At 44.5% G+C, this 23,651-nt stretch overlaps 1 protein-coding gene across 12 annotated transcripts in view; it reads left to right on the top strand.

Moving 5' to 3' along the window:
* The window catches only part of NSUN7 (NOP2/Sun RNA methyltransferase family member 7), a 64,029-nt gene that overhangs the window by 14,614 nt on the left and 25,764 nt on the right, over window positions 1–23,651 (top strand). For 11 of the 12 annotated variants that reach the window (XM_038400801.2, XM_038400805.2, XM_038400804.2 and 8 more), the window contains 3 exons: window positions 5,526–5,584; window positions 21,668–21,798; window positions 23,095–23,247. In XM_038400801.2, the coding sequence (XP_038256729.1) occupies window positions 5,526–5,584; window positions 21,668–21,798; window positions 23,095–23,247 (343 nt within the window). Of the gene's footprint in view, window positions 1–768; window positions 841–5,525; window positions 5,585–21,667; window positions 21,799–23,094; window positions 23,248–23,651 lie in introns of all 12 variants that reach the window. The other variant, XM_043513926.1, reaches the window with a different exon arrangement.

Below are 23,651 nucleotides of genomic sequence, written 5' to 3'. Positions count from 1 at the left end.
GTGTGGTAGGGTACATTCCTTATCTTGATGACAGGGTCATATCAGGTTGATTGGCTAGTGCTGTGAAGACCCGCTCTAGACTAGTGCCAGATTACCTGTAGACCACCAGCAAGACTCAGGGAGGGGCACCTGACTGGGTAATTGCTACTGCTCCTTGCTCAACATCTCTAGTTTTGCTACTTTATGCTCATAGATGTGCAAGGTAACAAGTCTCTTCTTCCCCACCACCCCGAACAGACAATAGCTTAAACGATCAGTTTGAGATATACTACATCAAATTAATCTGAATTAAAAAATAGAGGCTGAAAAATAGACCTGTGAATGTTTTGTTAGAGGAATCCTCCAAAACCACCTTGTAAGTAAGAGGGAAAATAAAATGGACAGTCTATTAAACATAAGAATAAATTAAAGCTGCATCCTCACCAAAATGGCGTTCAAGTATTCATATTGTTTGGCCACTTGTAAATAGTGTCAACTAGTTTTGTTCAGTGTTTGTAGGCTTGTAGCAGTATCTTCTCAGTTTATAGTTGACACTTTTGCTGTGTCCTTTAATTGTACTTTCACATGTAATTTCACTCCTTTTTTGTGACTGAAAAAACAAAAATGCAGAAGTCCCAGATAACTAGACTACAAGAAAGAGAGAAACCTTTCCAAAAGAAAACAGAGTAGGAAAGAGGAAAAAAGTTAACAATGGTTGAACTGGCAAACATGGCATTTCTCTTTAGAGGCTGAACAAATGACATGATAGCTTGTTTCTGTCACCAACAGAAGTTGGTCCAGTAAAAGATACTACCTCACCCACCTTGTTATGCTAGTCCACTGTCCTTGCAATGGCCAAAGGTAGGTGTTTCAAAGAGTTATGTTTTGTGTCTGTATTTACTCCAAAAATAGTGAGACCCATGGGGGAGAGATCCTGGGCACTGCCATCTTCTGTGGGATTTTAACAGTAGATAGTGGCGGGCTCAGCACTTTGCAGGATTTAGTTCAGTATAACTGCATCACAAAAGTGAGTCAGTGTAAAAAATGAGAAACCATTCAGTATCCATGGGAACTACCTAAAATATGTGGTGAGATCAGGTTTCTGTGGATCAAATAGAAAAGAGTAATTGTTCCTGACCAAATGCTAGTAAGAAACTTTCATGGGTAAAATTCAGAGGATATAGTAGCTCAACAATAGAAACGTGAGGAGAAGAAACAGAAGTGCATTCCTTCTCCCTGCTGCTATTGTGACCTTTTCATCTGAAAGATGTACCATAGGCATCTTTCATCCAGCTCTCAATCTAAAAGAAGGCTAAGAAGCTGTTACTCTCTATTCTTGGTGATGCAGTGTTGCTTCTAATGTAGGAACAAAAATAATTCTTAGTGGTGAAAAAAGAAAAGCAGTACTTGTGGCACCTTAGAGACTAACAAATTTATTAGAGCATAAGCTTTCGTGAGCTACAGTGAGCTCACTGTAGCTCACGAAAGCTTATGCTCTAATAAATTTGTTAGTCTCTAAGGTGCCACAAGTACTGCTTTTCTTTTTGCGAATACAGACCAACATGGCTGCTACTCTGAAACCTGTCTTACTGATGAGAACAGACGTAGTATAGTTGAGAACATCTTAAGGCTATCTTCTGGCAACCTTCTTCTCAAAAATTGTGTGCACTACATGTGAAATTAAGCACACTCAAGATAGGAACAAACAATTACTAACAATGGAAATTGCTTGCTGGAAAATTCAGAAAACTGAATTATTCTTCACTGCCTTATGTATAACCCGGGGTTAAATTGTGAGTTGTATTGCATGGGTGTTAATGGAATGGGCATGGTAGAAAAGAGGGGTAAAGGAAGTTTATCCCCTTGGATTTGGCTGGCCGGCCATCCATCCAGAAGAGGCGGAGCCAGTATCTCTTCTCTTCCAATCTGGTTAGCAGAGCTTGGCTGGCCCAGACAAGCAATGCCCTTTAAAAGGATGGAGCTGAAGTCATTTGTGCGTATGCTATAGCAATGCTTTCAGTGGTGTTGTGCCTGCATTGGGCACAATGCTTCTGCCCAGACCAGCATGCAAAACAAAGATAGTGTGCTGTTTTCTGTAATGAGTAGATGTCTACTAATCCTAATCTGTGAGTCAGAGGTCTGAACAGCAGTGATTTCAGTGAAGGAGACTAGCAAACAGATTAAGTCATGGAAGGAAGAGACTTTGCCACCAACCTTTCACTGAAGCAGCAAAAAATAACAAATAACAAATCTGACACCAGATGCCTTTGGCCCTGAAGAAGAAGCCAAACAAAAGCAAAAGGATTGATGACTTACTTACTGAAGTGCTTACTATTTAAATCATAAAAAGATTAATTGAAGACGTACCTGCCATGGCGCGCAGCCTGGGACCCCCACTGGTATGGGTGGGGGTGGTTTGGAGGAGGCGGCGGAGGCAGGGGCCAGGGCAGGGTTCTGCTGCTTCCGCCACAGGTGCCGGCTGCTGCAGTTCCCATTCGCTGGAAACCACAGCCAGTGGGAGCTGCGGGGGTGGGGCCTGTGGGCACTGGCAGCATGGAGACCCCTCTGCCAGCTAGGAACTGCAGGGGAGCCATGCCAGTGGGAGCCAGGAGCCCCCCCACCCCAAGGTAAGCACTCCATGCAGCCCCCTACCCCTTGCCCCTAGTCCAGAGCCGCCTCCCACACACCCAACCTGCTGCTGCTGGTCCAAGGCCTGGCTGGCTCAGGCAGCCCCTGAGCCAGTTCCAGCCACTGCAAAAGTCATGGAGGTCAGGGAAAGTCACGGACTCCGTGACCTCTGTGACTGACTCACAGCATTATCTATGAAATGAGAAAATAATTACACCTCCTCTTATCCCTTTGCTACTGAAACCAAGGGAAGGGTATTCATCAAAACAAACAGTGGCTGTAAACCCGGGGTTCTCAAACTGGGGGTTATTTCCTGCCAGCCTCCACCACAAACCCCGCTTTGTCTCCTGCATTTTTAATGATGTTAAATATATTAAAAAGTGTTTTTAATTTATAAGGGGGGGGTCACGCTCGGAGGCTTGCTATGTGAAGGGGTCACCAGTACAAAAGTTGGAGAACCACTGCTCTAAACCATTCTTCTACTCCTGGGGGAATTCTGCACCAAAAAATTAAAAGTTCTGTGCACAGTATTTTAAAATTCTCCCTATTTTATTTGTCAAAATAACACAATATAATCACACAAGTTTCATTTATTTTTGGACCTTTATTTCAAAATACCTGTGAGCAAGTATGTCTAACAATACAAACAACAAATAAGATTCTGGAAACGTTCGTTTGACAAATAGATTCCTTACTAGGCATATTAATACAGAACGCTGAGTAATAATTCGTTTAAAGTACAATACAGAACCGTATTTCCCACACCCTTCAGAAGCAGTGCAAAGGCTTTGGGGGAGTTAGGGTTAAGGGAGGAGCTGAGAGAGAGGGAAGTAAATTGCTGGGAAGGAGCCTGGGTGTGAACTTGGAGGGTTGTTGAGTATGGGTGGGAAAAATATGGAACAAGTTTTTTGGGGGGACAGGGAGGGATTGTTAGGGAGCTTTCCCCATGCAGACCGTGGCTGACCCCTAGTCTCTCCAATTCAGTCAGGCACATCTGCCCTGTCCCCTTGTGTTCCTGCATCCCATGTGTTCTTGCACCCCCTCCCTGTGTCCCCATGTGTGTCTGTGCTCCCACTCAGCCACCTCCTGTCCCTGTGTAGCTCTGCATCCCCCTCCCCCATCACCATGTGGCCATGCACTTCCCTCCCCCCATGGCCCTGCGCCTCCAGTCCCATTCAGCCCCTGCACCAGTCTGTCCTCCCCCACTAGCCCTTATGAGCCCCTGACCTCACCAAGAAGGCAGGCTCTTTCTCTTCCCTAGTTGACTGGGAGCTGCTGCTATGTTCTATTGCCACAGTGCCCTCTGGTGGGCAAAAGGCGGAACTGCAGCAATGTTTCGGCAAAAGCTTTTTTTTTGCGCAAAAAATTAAAAATATGCATGGCGCATTAATTATTTAATCTCCCAACAGTAATTCTCCTCACTCTTTGGTTATGGTGGGTTACAAGACACAAGTTGCATTTGGGTGGATAATTTTTTTATTTGCTATGTTTAAGGCAAATGTTGTATTATCGTGAGTATTTGTCTCCTGAGACATCTGTCACTACATGCCCTTATATATCGAGAGTGCAATTTAGCTGAATCATTTTAAGCTTCCAGACTAGACTGGATAGTCTTCTCACTAGCTAAGAATACTAGTATGTCCTGGAGAATGTCTTCTCTTCCTCTTCTTTCTTTGCCACCACCCCAAAAATATACTTCAATAGAAGAAAAATGGAGGGGTCTCAGCAGAAATTAGGAATCTCTTTAGGCTTCCAACTGTGCACTTGTTGTTTAAGAGTGAATAAATGACTCGTGGTACAGTATGAACAGAATCCTTTAATAAGGTATTACTTAGTGTAAGGGTGCCAGAACTGAACAGTCTACTTCATTGTAAATTAGCAAGAGCAGCAATTTTCCCAGTGTGAAGTGAGGTTCATAGATAGCAGCAGGAGGCAGGGCTTTCTTGTCCTTTCATTTGCTTTCCTGATGAGAGCAAGTCCAACAGTGGGCAAAGCTGACTGAAGCCACTTAGTGATATCAAACAACCTTGCAGTAGCAACACATTTGAACAAGTACGGGCACTGTTTCATGCTGCCTCTCCTTTATGGGCAAAGAAGTCTTTAATAGTCATGCATACCATTCCATTACTAATTACCATTGTGGATTTAGTTGAGTCAAAGGTACCAAGAAAAGTATTCTCTCCATGGCAGGTGTGTGACTTTTTTTTAAAAGTAATATGCAGGTACAGTGCAGTAATATAAACCTATTTTCTTCAGAAGAAAATCTTTGTAAGTGCCCTGAAAGAAAAAGGTCTGAAGCAGCATTAGTGGATTGTGCGTCCTAGAGCTAGGAATGTCATCTACCATTCTCATTCCAAGGGTTCCTCAAAAGTGAAATTGAGTGAAATTCTGGCCCCATTGATGCCAATGATGTCAATTTTGCCATTGACTTCAGTGGGGCCAGGATTTCACCCTATGTCCCCAGAAGGGGGAGAGAACTTAAGCCATCCCCACTTTTATAGCTCATAGTGTATATGGCAGACAGGCATCTTTGCTTTAGGGAGCCACTATTGGGAAGTCTATAAAGTAGAAATAGCTATAATGAAATACTTGAGGGATCAAGACACCTATGTAACTTTCATATATTTATCAATTTAAGCATTTAAGTTGTACATGAAACCTAATGTACATTTTTAAATGTTTTGCACTGAAATTATAATACTCTGACCTGTCAGATCTGAATTCAGCTACCTTGATATTTTATTTATTGCAGTAAAAATTGTACTTTAAGCAATATCAAAAGATTTTAACAACTTACTAGTCTTTAATCCATTAATTTATTTTTCAATCTTTGCCTTGGTTATGAATTTTATTGACTCATACTTCAAACTTTACAGTGTTGTAGAAATGTATTTAACCAGTATTTTCTTCTCTTGCAGATCAAGATCTACTTGAAAATATATTGTTAGATAGCTGCTTTTACCCATGTCAGTCAATAGTAAGTAACATTCTGTTAGAAAGTAAGCTACTTTATAATGCAGTTCGTTATTATATGTATCTAGCATCTTTTTCATTCTGAAGGATACTGAAGTACTTTAAAATCTTATTTTACATCTTGAAACGGCATACAATTTAGACCTGTTATTTTGCCGGGCTAAATTTTCAACTGTGGTGCAGGGGTGTGAGGGGGGGAAGGGGAATTATAAATGCATACAACAGAAAAATAGTTGTACAAAGGAACCCACTCATACTGAAGACTCAGCCATTTATGCTGGCCATTTGTAGCCATGCTTCAAGTTTTTGTAAGGGTTTGACAACTTTGAATAGCCAAAAGGAAAAGGCGTACTTGTGGCACCTTAGAGACTAACAGATTTATTTGAGCATAAGCTTTTGTGAGCTACAGCTGAGCTGTAGCTCACGAAAGCTTATGCTCAAATAAATCTGTTAGTCTCTAAGGTGCCACAAGTATTCCTTTCCTTTTTGTGGATACAGACTAACACGAGTGCTACTCTGAAACCTTTGAATAGCCAGAATGTTAAAGGAAATACTTTAAACTAAGGAGTTTGTAAATGTTCTAAAGCTTATTATATTCTTAATTTTGAGTTAATTTAGTAGCACTCATGGCATGGAAAGTCTGACAGTTAAGGACATTCTAGAGTCTTCTGTTTGCTCCTCAAGAAGGGGGAGGCTCAGCAGAAACTTCCCTTATGTTGTTACTTCAGTCAATTTCAAACCTTTTCTGGAAAGGCGATATTTAGAGATGAGGACTCAGGGTGACATTTCCATCCTCGTTGTGGCCTCTTTTTGTGAAATATAAGGGCAGAGCAGCTTAAAAAGGCGATAAAACCCTGTATTTAGCCAGGGGAGGATTTCCCTGGAGCACAGAGGACAGCGGAAGATAGGCATAGGCTGTCTTTGGTGCACCCCAACTCAAGCTGTGATGTGTAGGGCTGGAGCAGTGTATGTGGGGTGTGGCTTCAGCATGTAGTGCTGCAGAGATTCCAACAGTGCAGCAGCCCATATGGCAGCCTGAGGAGGCTGCTGGGACTTGCATAGACCACAAGGGCTGCCTGTTACTTCAGGAGCTTCTCTAATCACCAAAGCAACCCAGGACCAGGAGGGAGCAAAGGTGGCTAAAAGTCTCCTTTAGCCCTCATAGACTTAAAGGCCAGAACGGATCATTGTAATCATCTTGTCTGACCTCCTGCATGTTGCAGGCCAGAAAACATCACCCATCCACACCTGTAATAGACCCATAACCTCTGTCAGAGTTACTGAAGACTTCAAGTTAAAGAATCCACCATTTATTCTAGTAGAAACCTACAAGTAACCTGTACGCCATGCTGCAGAGGAATACAATCTCCTGAACCCCGGGGTCTATGCCAATCTGCCCTGGGGGAAAATTCCTTCCTGACCCCAAATATTGTGATCATTTGGACCCTGAGCGTGTTGGCAAGATCCACCAGAGACACGCCTGGGAAAGAATTCACTGCAGTAACTTAGCCCTCCCCCTCTAGAATTCCATCCCTGGCCATTGGGGATATTTGCTATTAGCAGTCACAGATAGGCCACATGCAGTCTCATACTGTCCCCTCAAAAATTTATCAAGCTCAATCTTGAGGCCAGTTAAGTGTTTTGCCCTCACTGCTCCCCTTGGAAGGCTATTCCAGAACTTCACTCCTCTGATGGTTGGAAACCTTTATCTAATTTCAAGCTGAAACTTGTTGATGGCCAGTTTATATCCATTCGTTCTTATCAACATTGGCTCTTAACTTAGATAACTCCTCTCTCTCCTTGGTATTTGGCTGTTTTATCACAGAGTAATCATATTTCCCCTCAGCCTTCATTTTGTTAGGCTAAACAAGCCAAGCTCCTTGAGTCTTCTCTAGTAAGGTAGGGTTTCCATTCCTCTGATCATCCTGGTAGCCATTCTTTGCACCTGTTCCAATTTTAATTCATCTTTCTTAAACATGGGAGACCAGAAATGCACACAGTATTCCAGATGAGGTCTCACCAGTGCCTTGTAGTATGGTAAAACACATCTCTGGCTCTATTGGAAGTACCTTGTCTGACGCATTCTAGGGTTTCATTAACCTTTTTCATGGCCACATCACACTGGTGGTTCATAGTCATTCTGTGATTTCTTCTCCTCTGTCACTTCCAACTGATAAGTCCCCAGCTTATAGTAATAATTCTTGTTGTTAGTCCCTAAGTGTGTGACTTCCCGCTTTGCAGTATTACATTTCATCCCATTTCTATTAGTCCAGTTTTCAAGGTCATCCACATCTTCTTTATGATATGCTGGCTCTCCTCCATATTGGCAGTACCTCTCAACTGTGTCTTATTCACAGATTTTTGTTAGCACACACCCACTTTCTGTGCTAAAATCATTTATGAAAATCTTAAATAAGATTAGTCCCAAGAACAATTCATGAGGATTCACGAGTTACCCCCCTCCATCTTGATAGTTCACCTTTAGTATAACCCATTGTAGTCTCCCCTTAAACCAGTTCTTTACCCACCTTTAGATTCTTGTATTAATCCCTAATGAATAGGATTCCCCCCATCCCCACCCAAGATATCGGGAACAGGGGAAGGTAACAAACAGATGTCATGAAATATGTAGAAGATGTGTAAGTTGTTTGTTTTTAGCCTAATAAATATTGGGGTACTTTGCCTTAATTCTTTGCATGACCTTGGGGGATGGCAGAAACCCCTGCTGCCAACCTGAGCCATTTCTTGCTACTAGGCACTTGTGTCAGTATACCTGTAACCATGGAGCTAGAACACGGAGACAGTGTCCAGGGGGCAATAAACTGGGTCGAGTGCCTTTATCACTTAGCCATGCCTGTGGTCTTTCTTTATGAATAACATCAAAATCTTCTAACATGCTGTGCTATCTACTAATAATATTGAAGTTTCAAGGCTAGAAGCACTGAGCAGCCTAAATGACGCTACCAAGGCAACAACATGTCAGCCTCCAGCACTCAACCACACTGCATAATACTATCGAGGTCTTTTGAACCAGCTATCTGTGCAGAGCTGGGAAAGCACATGGGGGGGGGGGGGAAACACGTGCAAATCAACTGACAACACAAGACAGGATAGGTTAGGAAATCTTTCTATATTAGAGATAAGGAATTCAGAGAGGATTCACAAACCCCCCATTCTTACCAGGTAGCTGGACACCTTTGTTTCAATGATCAGATTTCCTTTAGAAACTGATCAGTAAATCTCAGCTAACACTAATGTTTTCAGAAGTGTCTGCTAAACATGGATGCGTGCTTTGAGATAGCTAGGGTCTGATTTTCAAAGTGTTGAGTGCATACATTTCCATTGACTTCAAAAGGTGCTCAGTACAGAGCTCCAGCTGCCAATAAAAATTAGAGGACACTCCTGAAAATGTTGGCTGCAGTCTGCTGCTTCATCAGTAAAATGGTGGTGGTAAGGAAGAATTAACTAATGCTTATAAAGCACTGAAGATCATCAAATAGAATATTTGAAATGAGAGGTATCATAAATAAATATAAAAATTGTTTTAAAGTAGAACACTTTCTCCAGACAAAGTAACACTTAACATAGAGGAAGGGAAGAAAAATCCTCTCTGCAATGATGTGCTTGAGGATAACTTTTTCACAGGGGACAAATTCTCCTGAGCAAGATGGACAGTTGTTGTTGTTTTGCTCATCTCCTCTGTGAGCAAAGTACCATGACGCCAAGAAGTCATGCACTTCCTTTTAAACAAAACAACAACACCCCTCCCTCCCCCCGATTACATTCAAAATTGAAGATTAGATTAAACTTTCCTTAAGGCCAAAATTCTCAAGCAAGCTCTTATCTATAGTAAAATAAACACCTGATACAGCATGGCCAGAAGGCAGCAGGAAAGTGATATAGGAGAGATATGTAAGTCCCAGGATGAAGAGAAGCCTTATTCCCTGTAGAGGGAAGAAAGGTTTCTATAGATTAATTAAAAGCACCTGAAGCCAATTAGAGCACCTGAAGCTAGTCACTGATTAAAACCCCCCTGCTTCAATAAGCCAGGTGAAGGAGTTGGAGCAGAGTGCAGTTTGGAGAAGTGCCGTGGCTGGCTAGAAGACCAAGACCCTAGATAAAGAGACACCCGACTTGTGCAGAGAGAGAGAGGGTAGGAAGCCCCACAAGCTGAAGAGCAGGAGAGGGAAGGAAGCGCACACTAGTTCAAGTGGTTTACCACTATCTCTAGGGCCCCTGGGACCCGGAGTAGAGGGCGGGCCCGGCTCCCTCCCTCTCCACTATCCTTCTCTGGGTTACTAGTGGGACAGTAAATACCCTAGTTCAAGGGCAGGAAACTGTGCCCTGAACCCCCCACAAGAAGAGGAAGTGCGGGACCCATCATAATCGTACCGGCAATTTGCCATACGTGGTGTTAACAGTGGGATCTCTGCGCTGGGGACTTAAACCAGGGTTAACCAAAACCATCCCATCCCCAAGATGGACAATGTGGTTAAGGCTCTAATACGAGCCACTGCGGCCCAGCAGGAGGCTACCCAAATCCAAGCAACCGCCCAACAGGAAGAGACTCGGGTGCAGCAGGAGACTAATCGGCTGTTGATGAATCAGGCTGCCCAGGACTGCAGGACTGAGCTCTGCTACAGGAGCTGGCAAACCAGAGGAAGGCCGTTATGGAGCAGAATCACAATTGCGACGGAACCCGGACTATACGGGCCAGTCACCGCCTACAGAAAATGACACGGGAGGATGATGTAGAGGCATACCTCCTGGTATTTGAGAGAACAGCCCTGCGGGAGGCCAGGCCCCAAGATCAGTGGTCTGGTATCCTTGCCCCCTTCCTGTGTGGAGAGGCCCAGAAGGTCTACTACGATATGGCTGCAGAGAGTGGAGGATTACCCCCAGCTGAAGGCAGAGATCCTGGCCAGCTCCAGAGTAACCATGGTGTTGCGAGCCTAGAGGTTTCATGAATGGCAGTATACAGAGGACAAGACACCCCGATCGCAATTGTTTGACCTGATCCACCTGACCTGGAAATGGCTGCGCCCTGAGGCTCTCAGGTCTGAAAAAATGATGGAGTTCCTGGTACTGGATTGATATGAGGGGGCTACTACCAGGCCTTCGGGCTTGGGTTGGCCAGAATGACCCCTCTACCTACAATGAGTAGGTCTCCCTCGTGGAAAGAGAGCTGGCGGCCCGTGAACTGTTTCAGACCCCAAGGGGTGAGACACGGCAAACCAGGAAGACAGCCCCAAACCCAAGGCCCCGGATTGTTGAGAACTACAGAAGAACCATAACTGGGAGGAAATGCACTGAGGAATGGCCCGAGGCCAAGAAGGGCCTTGGGGGTTTGGGAAGAGAGGGCTGGGAGGGCCAAACAAATAGCCCCAGGCAGAGGGCGGCAACCGGGATAAGGGGTCGGTGTTGCGTGTGGGGAATTGGGGCATATAGCAGCCCAATGCCCCAACAGGGAAGAGTCTATGTAGTGCAATTTGGAGGATCCTGGGGAACAATGTGGCCTAATCGGCCTGGTAGGGGTCGCAATGACCTCACATGGGTATACAAGATTCCGGGAGTGCTGTCACACTGGTCTCGGGAAAGTTGGTGGGGCAAGACCAATTAACCCAGGCCAAAACCACAGGGGTAACGTGCGTTCATGGCACCGTAAATTTTGACCCCACAATCCCAGTACGGATTGAGATCCAGGGAAACACGACCAGCGTAACTGAAGGAGTGGTTCCTATGCCCCCTACCTGGTCTTAATTGGTAAGGACTTTTCCCGATTTGAGAACTTAGTCCCCCCAGTAGAGCCAGGGGAGGGTAGCAACCCCCAGGCTGAGACGGAGGCACCTACAGATAGCCTCATCCCAATTTTTGCCGAATTTGCCCCAGAGCTATTTTCATCCCTCGGGAAACCCCGAAAGTCTAGGTGGGAAAAGAGGGCGGATAAAAGGCTAGGGAACAGGATTCTATGAGAGAACCAGAAAGCCTCCCTTGTTGGTAAGCGAACCCGTTCAGGAGACAATTCAGGACAGTGAGGACTCGGAGGCAGTTCCTAGCCCAAGTAGAGCCATCCCCAGGGGCAGAGAAGGAATAGGTCCCATGGAGTTAGATCGGTACTGCACATGAGAATTACGGGCAGGACCAAGCCAATGACCTGCTATATGCAAATGTGAGGGAGGAGATAGTGGAAGTAAATGGCGTACCTGTGGAAGGAAAGACCCAAGGCTGTATTATGGGATCAGACGAGATCTGTTGTACCGAATAGTGCAAATTCAAGGGGAAGAAGATGATCAGCTCTTAGTCCCATGGAAACACACAAGGGCAGTACTAGAGTTAGCTCACAGTCATTTATTTGGGGGACATCTAGGAGTAAACAAGACGCTTGATAGAGTCCTAAGAAGATTTTATTGGCCAGGAATACGTGTGGAGGTCCAACGCTATTGTACCTTCTGCCCGGAATGCCAGTTGCATAGCCCCCGACCTCACTTGCGGGCCCCGTTAGTACCTTTGCCTATTATTGAAGTCCCTTTCGAAAGGATAGCCATGGACCTAGTGGGCCCGCTGGAAAGATCAGCACGGGGCCACCGAAAAGTATTAGTCATGCTTGACTACACCACACGCTATCCAGAAGCCATTCCTTTAAGAAACCCCACATTCAAGGCAATAGCAAAAGAACTATTTCAGGTTTTTGCCAGAGTGGGCATCCCTTAGGAGATCCTGACTGACCAAGGAACCCCTTTCATGTCAAAATTAATGAAGGACTTACGTACCCTGCTCCGCATCCGTGCCATACGGATCTCAGTCTGCCATCCACAAACAGATGGACTGGTAGAGCGGTTTAACTGCACGCTTAAAGGTATGATCTGGAAGGTGGTAGCACAGGATAGAAAAGACTGGGATACCCTTCTACCATACCTAATGTTTGCAATACGGGAAGTCCCCAGGCGATCATTGGTTTCTCTCCCTTTGAGCTACTATACAGACTCCACCCATGCGGAATATTAGATATCGCCAAGGTGGACTGGGAAGAACAACTGGGAAAGAATGTCATTGAGCACGTGACACAGTTGAGAGAGTGAATAGCTCGAGTAACCCCTATAGTACGAGAACATTTGGAAAAAGCACAAGAGACCCAGCGGACATAATATAACCGTCTGGCGAAAGTACGGAAACTTCAGCCGGGAGAATGGGTGAGGGTGCTAGTGCCGACAGCAGAAAGCAAACTCCTGGCCAGCTGGCATGGGCTATATGAGATAGTGGAAGCCATTGGGAAACGGACTATAAGGTCAGACAACCAGACTGCCAAAGACCAGAGCAGATCTACCACTTAAACTTACTGAAGCCCTGGCATGACTGAATGCCTGGTCATTTGGGGAGCTCCACCTCAGACAGACGACCCACAGGAGCAGGTGAGGATATCCCCCGAGTTAGCCCCAGAACAATGAACAGAGGTTATTGATATGATCCAACAGAACCAAGATGTGTTCTGTACACAGCGACGCCTTACAACACTGGTCCAACATCATATAGTCACCAGGCCCGGAATAAGGGTGACGATAAGACTGTACCGGATACTGGAAGCTAAAAGAGAGGAAATTAGGACAGAAGTGAAGATGATGATGGAACTTGGAGTTATTGAAGAATCCCACAGCCAGTGGTCTAGTCCTATCGTCCTAGTATCCAAGCCTGACGGCACCCTGAGATTTTGCAATGACTTCCGGAAGTTGAATGAAGTATCCCAATTCGATGCCTATCCAATACCACGTATCGATGAGCTAGTTGATCAGTTAGGCAAGGCCCGATACCAAACCACTCTGGACCTGACCAAAGGATATTGGCAAATTTCCCTGGCCAAGAATGCCAAGGAGAAGACTGCTTTCTCTACACCTGATGGCCAGTTCCAATACACTGTCCTCCCTTTCGGACTCCATGGGGCCCCTGCAACACTCCAACGACTTATGGATAAATTGCTGCGACCCCATGCCAGGTATGCCACTGCCTATTTAGACCAATATAGTCATCCATGGTGCTGACTGGGAAACGCACCTAGGGAAAGTAGAAGCGGTATTAGATACTCTTCGGAAGGCCGGCCTCGCTGCCAAACCTCTCAAGTGCGTGATAGGACTAGCTGAGGCGAGATACTTTGGGTATGTAGTAGGGAGAGGCTTGGTAAAACCCCAATGGAACAAAGTGGAGGCAATACAAGATTGGCCTCGGCCAGTCCGTAAAAAGCAGGTCAGAGCATTTCTCCAGTTAGTAGGGTACTATCGGAGATTCATCCCTCATTTTGCCACAAGAGCAGGGCCATTGACGGACCTGATAAAGGCTCGGGGCCCCGAGTAAAATGGTCTGATGCAGCAGAAAGAGCATTCGCAGATTTAAGGACAGCCCTTTGCTGCCATGCAGTACTCATAGTCCCAGCCTTCAAGAAAGAATTTGTCTTACAGACAGATGCCTCGGAAGTAGGGCTAGGAGCCGTCCTTTTGCAGATGGTAGGAGAGGAGTAACACCTGATCCTGTACCTCGGCAGGAAGCTCCTCCCCAGGGAACAAAGGTATGCCGTTGTTGAAAAGGAATGTCTGGCGATAAAATGGGCCATGGAAACTCTCCGCTACTACCTACTGGGGCGGCGATTTACTCTGGTGACAGACCACGCCCCACTCCACTGGATGCACAGAAACAAGGAGAAGAATGCAAAAGTGACTAGATGGTTCCTATCACTGCAACCCTTTCATTTCTGAGTACAGCATAGGGCCAGAAGCTAACACGGCAACGCAGATGGCTTGTCACAAAAGCATTGCCTCTCGTCCCAAGTAGCCCATGGTGTTGAGCAGGGGGGGAGAATATGTGATACAGCATGGCCAGAAGGCTGCAGGAGAGTGATATAGGAGAGATATGCAAGTCCCAGGATGAGGAAAAGCCTTATTCCCTGTAGAGGGAAGAAAGGTTTCTATAGATTAATTAAAGGCACCTGAAGCCAATTAGAGCACCTGAAGCTAGTCACCTGATTAAAACTCCCCGCTTCAATCAGCCAGGGGAAGGAGTTGGAGCAGAGTGCAGTTTAGAGAAGTACCGTGGCTGGCTAGAAGACCAAGACCCTAGGTAAAGAGACACCCGACTTGTGCAGAGAGAGAGAGAGAGGGTAGGAAGCCCCACAAGCTGAAGAGCAGGAGAGGGAAATAGCCTAGGTGTTAGGAAGCACTAGTTCAAATGGTTTACCACTATCCCTAGGGCCCCTGGGCTGGGACCCGGAGTAGAGGGCGGGCCCGGCTCCCTCCCTCTCCATTATCCTTCTCTGGGTTACTAGTGGGACAGTAAATACCCTAGTTCAGGGGCAGGAAACTGCGCCCTGAACCCCACCCAAGAAGAGGAAGCGCGGGACCCATCATCATCGTACCGGCAATTTGCCACACACTTTTTGCAAAAAGGTCATATTTTCTTTAAAAAAAAACAAAAAAACTGAACCTAGCTTTGACTAATCTGGAACAACGCTTAAGCATGCTTTCTTCTTCGAGGAGTGTGCCTGTGGGTGCTCCACTTTAGGTGTCTTGGTGCCCTGGGCTTGTAATTGGATGTTTGTAGTAGCAGTGCCCCTGTTGGCCGTGTATGCACAGCAGCCGTCTCATGCCGCTCTGAGCAGCTACCTAGCATGCAGAGCCAACTGTTCCTCAGTTCCATCTCTACCGCCTTTGGCTTGAGTTGGAGTGACAGAAGTGCCCCTTACACCTTTAGATATTCAATTATTTTGTCCCTCCCCCCCCCCCGGCTAGTAGCCTCTTATTCCTTTATTTCTCCTTTTTCTTGTTTATCTTATTAATTTTTTATTTTACTTTTTGTCCCCCTTCCCCTTTCCCACCTCACCTCCCAGGTGGGTACCAGCGAAAAACAGAAGAGGGACAGAATGGGATTATTCCCATTTCTACTTCAAAACTAATATCCCCTCAGGCATGCCTGGCTCTCTTGGCTTTAAATGCTGCCTTACCTGCAGGCTCTCTATACTGGTCTCTGATGGCCATGCGCAATGTATCCAATGCTTAGGGGAGACGCACATTGCTCAGACGTGTCCCCACTGTAAAAAACTAACTGTTAAGACAAGGAAGGCCAGGGATTTCCAGTTAAAACACCTGACAATGGAGAAATCCCTCAGGCCAGCCTCCGACCCTGAATCCAGGACGCTTCCCGGCCAACGGGCGCCAGTGGCAGCGTCTGACAGGGGTTCTACCTCCAAAAAGGCCGCATAAAAGTGATCTCATTCTTCCCCACAGTGAGATTCGCCTCCAAAAAAGGGATCTCCGAAGGCAAAATCTGTTCCGGTACTGATGGCACCGAAAGCGCCAGACCTTGAGGCACTGGGAACATCTGGTACTAAGACTTCCCGAGGGACTAAAGACCCGGTGCAGGCTAGCTCTCATAGTGCTTTGCGCACTGAAGCCAAGCCTTCCAGCTCGGCACCAATGGAGCCAAAGAGAACCTCGGCACCAAGCAGCACAATGGTGCCACCTGCTGCCCCTACACAATGCAGTAAGTCAGTGGCACCGACAGCACTCACCCTGATTCCCAGCCAGAGCATGCTGCCATCCTCTGTACCGAGCCCCACCCTGGTGCCACAGCAGTTCATCAGACAGGCAGACCTCCTGGTTACCTCAATACCCGGGACTCTGCTATTCGGCACCGATGGTATCCCAGCCAGACTCGGACCAAGCCTGGTTGCTACCCCCATTGACTCAGCTCTTCCTTCCTCATCTCTGGAGAGAGAGAAGAGGATGAGGCAGGGATCTACACCCTCGCCATTCCTCACCTAAACCGGGATCCTCTCAGCACCATATGTCTACGGATGCACAAGGCTGGCAGCCTCTACTATTGTTCCCACCTCCCATGACCTTTCCACCCAACTGGGCATACTGGGACCTGTGGGCATTACATAGGGCCCAAAACCTCAGTCCCCCCAACCCACCTAGAACCAGAACAACTTGATCCCCTTCACTTCCTGCACCAGCCCTCTCAGAAGCGCTGAATGAGGGGGTAGAGGAACTTGAAGAACTTCCACCCACCCACAATTTGTCATCTTTGCCAGACGAAACAATAATGTCATCACCGCACACCTCGGGGGATGATTTCAAATCCTTCAAACGAGTAGCTAAATCCCTGGACATTTCACTAGCAGAGCTACCAGAGACCCAGCACAAACTCACAGATATATTTCAGGCATCCCCGTCAGCGAAGATTGCATTGCCTATTAATGCAGCCATAATGGATCTGGCAAAAATAATCTGGCAGACACCTGCCAAAGCCCCATTTTCTTGTAAAAGATCTGACAAGAAGTATTATGTGCCTGCAAAAAGAGCAGTTTTTATTCACCCACCTTACCCAAAATTCATTGGTGGTAGCAGTGATTAATCAAAGAAGAAAGCAACATCAATCTAGAACCACCTCTTATGACAAGGACTGGAAAAGGCTAGACCTTTTTGGGTGGAAAGCCTACTCATTGGCTACCCTCCAGTTCCACATAGCCAACTACTCGGCCTTACTAGCCAAATACACACACAACCTGTTCTCTCAAATGTCAACTTGTATTGAACAGCTCCCAGACCACAAATGAGAACAATACAAGGCTAACATCGTGGAGGGTTCCATCATCACCAGATCAGCACTCCAGGCTTCTCTCGATTCTGCAGACACGGCAGCATGTTTGATAGCTACATCCGTTGTCATGCATTGTGCTTCCTGGCTACATCTGTCTGGGTTTCCGAGGGAAATTTAAGCCACAGTCGAGGACTTACCTTTGGAAGGCCGAAAACTATTTGCGGACAACACTGTCGTGTCCTTGCACATCTTGAAGGACTCATGGGTGACCTTGAAGGAACTTGGAATTTGTCCCTCCAAATAAAAAGAAACAGGACAGATTTTACACCCACGTTTCCACACTGCCCCATACACTCAACCCCAACGACACTATGACCAACGCCGCAAAAAATGTCAGTCTAGACCCCAGCAGCCCCAAGATCAGCCTTCCACGTCTCAACCATCTACTTCCAGGCAAACATTTTAAAGTGCTGGTTGAGGACACGAGAACCCCACATTCCCTAATTCGGGATTTACATTTTATCTCCAGCCTATTTGGAGACCGTCACCATATTACCCAATCTGGAAGACCATCACTACAGACAAATGGGTTCTGGAAATTATCCTGCATAGTTATTCTATCCCCTTTATTTCTATTCCACCTATCCATTCCCCTTCCCCATCCCTCCTCAGGGACCCCTCTCATGAGCACCTGTACAACAGGAAATAAACCATCTACAATTAGGTGCTGTGGAACATGTACCAGATCAACATGGGGGAGAGGAATTTATTCCCATTATTTTCTCATTCAGGAAAAAACTGGCCCAATCAACGGAAACTCAACAAGTTCGTGAGAACATGACATTTCAAAATGGTGACTCTATCCACAATAATCCCAACATTGGAGAAAGAAGCTTGACTCTCGGCCCTTGACCTATAAACGCTTACTTTTATGTTACCATCCACCTGGTGCACAGACGATTCCTGCACTTCACCCTAGCGAAACAACATTTCCAATAAAGACTGCTTCCTTTCGGCCTGTCCATCACCCCAACGATCTTTTCCAAAGTTCTTACCATCATGGCTGCTCACCTCCGCAGGCATGGGGTGATGATCTTTCCATATTTAGATGTCTTCTAAAGGCACCAACACAATAGGCGGCAAAAACGCCACTCACACAACAATAACCCTTTTTATGGCCCTGGGCTCACAAATAAATCTTCAGAAATCCACTATGATACCTACCCAACAGTTGGAGTTTATAGGGGCACATCTTGACTGTATCAACACAACAGTGAGATTACCCCAACGCTTCCTCACCTTAACCAGTCTAATTACAACAGTGAGGGACAGCTCACAAATGTCCGCCAGAATGTGCTTACAACTTTTGGGGCACATGGCGCTACAACGTTTGTTGTAAAATATGCCAGACTCCACATGAGATGTTTACAGGCCTGGCTCACACTATCTATGGTCTGCATAGACACTTCCTCAACAGATGTCTCATGATGTCTTGCTGAGTAAAGGACTTGCTTATATGGGGGGAATCCCTACCAATTTCTGCTCAGTTGTTCCCTTCCTACAAAAAGTTCCATCTGTGACGATCACCACAGGGTGCTTCCCTCCTGGGTTGGGGGGAATGCTTACGTGACAATACCATACAGGGTCGCTGGTCCCTAGCAGAATCCAATCTCCACATAAACTTACTGGAGCTAAGGGCAGTCTGAAATGCTTGCCAGTACTTTCTTCCTCTAATTCACAATGAGACCGTCAAGATTCTCATGGACAGTCTAGCAACCATGTTCTGTATAAATTGCCAAGGGGGATCATATCTCCTCTGTTCAGAAGCAGTTCGTCTCTGGCAGTGGTGTCTATGCTGTTGGTGATGCATTCTGGCATCCTATTTGCCCGGACGCCAGAATGCAACAGCGGATCAACTAAGCAGAGACTTCTCCCAAACCCACGAGTGGGAGATGAATCCCGAAATCCTCAAAGCCATATTCAAAAAAATAGGGATTTCCCATCATAGACCTCTTTGCTACTGCCCACAATGCCATGTGCTCATAAACCAACTCCAAAGCCCCTTCCCTCCACTGAGGGGCACTACTCAACAGTCACCTAAAGTGGAGCACCCACAGGGACACTCATCGAAGAAGAAAAGGTTACTCAACTTGTGCAGTAACCGAGGTTCTTCAAGATGTTTGTCCCTGTGGGTGCTCCACTACTCTCCCCCCCCCCCCCCCCCCCCCGCCGATCCTCAGGGGGTAGAGAAGAACCTGAGGGACGGTTGGCTGTGCACGCTAGGTAGATGCTCGGAGCAGTGCAAGACGGCTGCCACGCATGGGTGGCCAACCTGGGAACTGATACAGTAAATCTCCGATTACAAGCACAGGGCAACCAAGACACCTGAAGTGGAGCCACCCACAGGCACAACCATCTAGAAGAACCTCAGTTACTGCACAAGGTGAATAACCTTCTCCTCAATTATGGTTCTTTCCTTCCTCTCCCCCACCCCCTCGGTGAAATTTTCCTCATTGCATTTTTAGGTGTCAGTGAGTCAAAAAAAAAAAAAGTTTAGAAAACCAACTTATGAGAAATGGTTGGAAGAATGGGGCCTCATTAGACTAGAGAAAAGACAGGTGAAACAGAAGTTTTCAAATTTGTAAATGGTTGTTCTAAAGATGGCAGTGATCAATTGTGCTCTCTGTCCACCAAGGATAGGACAAGAAGTAATTGGCTTAGTTTGTAATATGGGAGATATTGGGAGAATTTTTCAAACTATAAGGATAATTGAGCACTGAAACAGTTTCTCTGGAGACACTTTTAAGAACAGATTAGTCGCACACTTGTTAGGAGTGGTCTAGGTATACTTAATGCTGGTTTTGTATCTGTGACATGCAGGCAGTGGATGGGCGGGCAGGGATTCAATATATGGCCTCTTGAGGTCCATTCCAACCCTACATTTCTAAGATTTCATGATCTATATTCAAAGAAATAATGAAAGCTGCTTGGATGTTAGCTTTTTATCATAATATTTCATAAAGTTATCAATAACTTTGTCTATGGTTTTGTATTAAAAGATGTATACTTTACAAAACCTAAACCTTCACGTTCTCAGTGCTGAGTATTAAATAAGCTAAGCTGAACTTTAAGGGAGCAAAGTTAGTATTGTGGTTAAGACAGGAGACTTAAGTGCCCAGGTTTGAAAATTTTAGCATAGTATCACTTAAAGCCAAATGTAGGCACTTAAATAAGGGGTAAGCATCTCCATATCCCATTGACTTAATGACTTCAAACCGATCTTACAGGACTGTGCACCTCTGAAAGTCAGGACACTTATATAGGTTCCTAAATATGGATTTTTAGGTGACTGACTTCAGATATCCAAATTTGGAAAACCGTAGCTACTTAATATCTTTGCACTTCAGTCTGCCGATTAGTAAAATAAAGATATTTCCCTAATTCATGGGTTTGTTGTGAGGCTCAATTCCTTTTTTTCTAGTTAATACACTGTGTACTTATACTCGTATATAAAAACAAAAACATGGTACTCAACACACACAAAAAATACCATTACTTACCTTCCTCTTTAACTTATGTGTGAATGTAGTGCACATGAATGATATTTGATTTACAGTTCAGGGGACTGAAGTTCACACAATAGGTACAGCTTGGCAGCAGTAGTGCCACCCTACCCTGAGAATGAGCCTCAACTCTTACCTGGTTAGAGAATCTCTAGGGCTGAAAGTAATCTGCTATTCATGCCCATTCGGTCCTGGATGCCCCTGCTAATTCCAACAAGATTTTGAATTAGTGTCAGTTGTGGAAAATTTTTAATAAGAATGCTGAGGACAGCATGGAAATAAATTTTGTGTGGAAGCAGTGGTTGAATCAATACTGATTTTTTAAAAAAACTTACATTTTGAATGTTATGCAATAAAATGAAAAGCTATTAAGAAGGTATTATGTGATTCTCTTACCTTGACTATTAATGACTGTGTACAACAGTCAAATTCTACTTCTAAAATGATTTTTATGAACAGGAAAATCACTTTTGCCAACAGCTTAACACGTACAGCTGTCTACTGTAACTTTTCTGTTCCCAGGCGGATGAAGAGGAATACCATTCTAATATATCTGCAATTTGCTGCAAAAGAGAAAAATATAGTTGGAGGGTGAGGGGAAAGTTATAATTTTAAAAACCTCTAGAAAGAAATGTAGCCAGTTTTTTCTTCACCAGTGAGAACTAAAAGTTTGGGTGTTTCAATAAAAATAGTTGTTAAAAGTTTGTCTTATTGATGAGAAGCTAGGCACTTAAAATCATGTCTTTTCCTGTTTTTAATTCAAAATAAGTCTTCATAATACATAGCGATCTCGCTAAAGGAACCACCTACGTGGACTCTTATGTGTAGTCCTACTGAAGACATAGATCTTCTGTGAGTGTAAGGGTCTGGAGGTGGATCTCTTTGCATGATTGGGACCTGTTTTGTTTCCATTTCTCTACATGGTTATTTTCCTATTGCAGCCAGACGAATTGACCAGTTTAATTGTAGTGATGTTGTATGACCTTCAAGATCGAAAGTTTCAAGCCCGACAGATTTCTGAGGAAGAGGAATCAATACCAGAAGTCCGAGATGTAGAACGTTATCTATACAGGTATATATTATAAGGAATTTTCTAAGTGGGCATAAATATAGACTTATAACCTATAATAGGTTTTTAAAATTGCAAATATTGTAAACCTCTCTTTTCATCTCAAGCCATTGTGGGTGTCTTTTAAAGATGATTTGGTTTCAAAGAGAAACTTCTGGATTCCTAAAGTTAAGATTAAACTTGTATTTAGTCAAAACTGCTGATGGAATACTTTTGAAGTAAAAATGTAGTGCCTTATTTCTGTTGCTTATCTGATGGAAAAATCCAGAAAACCCAAGATCAAGTCAATATGAAAAAAATGTTACTCCAGCATTCAATAAAGAGATTCAGAAAGATGAGCATGGTGTGGTAGAGAACTAAGGAATCTCTGTAAAACACCTAACAGCCTTGCACTCTGCTCTACCATCTTCTAGGTTATTTTAGAGGTACTTTCATAAGACATCGAACAAAGAATCTGATAAATCTCCTATTTAAAGTAATGCCAAAGTCATTCCCTCTGCAGTATATTTACTTAGTAAAGTCACTGGATTCGTGGGAGAACATGGTCTCACTATTGAAAATAGAAGTGTAGCTGCACTGGCACAAGCAGCTGGATGGACTAGCTGCCCTGAGTACAATCCTGTCCAAGACCCTGGGTACATAGTCAGAGCTTGGGTGGATATGTCTCCTTGAACTGGAAATTACACTTTCCAGCTCCAGTTGAAATGTATTCTAAGTACTTTAGAGACAAAAAGACCACTTGTGACAGCAAAATGATATCACTCACAATATGTTAGTCCCTCGACTTTTTTGTGTGCTTTGATCAGCCGTGAAATAGCTAACAATTCTGATGTTTAAATTATCATTGGGCATTAGACTTAACATGCCATTTATGAATGAGGCGGTTAACAATTCTTAAAAACTATTGTTTCAGGCTCCTTGGAAATTCAGATTTCATTGTCTTTGGTTGGTTACAAGTGCATTATGTTTTCAATGTTTTCTTCTTATCCATAACAGCTACACACTTCCTTCCTTTCTTTTTTAAAATAGAAGCTGAAATTCAGGAGGTCAGGGTGAGACATGGCGCAATTTGAGTCAGTTGTATGCTTAAGTAATATAGTCTCAGCTAGGCATGTTGGCTTAGACTGCAAGCTCCTTGGGGCAGTGACTGTTTTCATACTACATTTTTGTATAGCGTCTAGCAAAATGGGACCACACTCGTGATTGTGGCCTCTGGGCATTACTACAGTATAAATGTTACATCATCATAATGAGGTAAAATCTTCTAATCTGGGTAAAGCTATCCTTTTATACTTCTAGTTTTAAGACCAAACTGGCTGCTGCTTTTGCAAGATGTCGAATCAAACATGATGCTCTTTCAATTGAATATATTCTACCAGAAACTCTACGGAAACAGGAACAAAGGGCTTCTGCTTTACCTTTGTATGCTTGGATAAATACATTAAAAAGCAGGTAAGATCTGTAAATTTAACATTCCATATGTTCATTTTAGAAATATACATATTAAATTGTATATTGCGCTTCTGTGAATTTGTTTTAAAATTTTGCATAGTACATTATTATCTTATAAGGGATGGATTTCTTCTAATAAATGTTTATTTAACAGGACCCAATTGACCTAAACATCACACTTCCATCTGCCATTTTTTTAACCTACTAGTGATACAGTAATCTTAAGAAGAAAAGGAGTACTTGTGGCACCTTAGAGACTAACAAATTTATTAGAGCATAAGCTTTCGTGAGCATCCGATGAAGTGAGCTGTAGCTCACGAAAGCTTATGCTCTAATAAATTTGTTAGTCTCTAAGGTGCCACAAGTACTCCTTTTCTTTTTGCGAATACAGACTAACACGGCTG

This window comes from Dermochelys coriacea, chromosome 4 (assembly GCF_009764565.3).
Source record: "Dermochelys coriacea isolate rDerCor1 chromosome 4, rDerCor1.pri.v4, whole genome shotgun sequence".
NCBI classification, from domain to species: Eukaryota; Metazoa; Chordata; order Testudines; family Dermochelyidae; genus Dermochelys; species Dermochelys coriacea.
The sequence above is the reverse complement of the archived record's forward strand: the minus strand, read 5'-3'. Positions and strand labels throughout refer to the sequence as shown.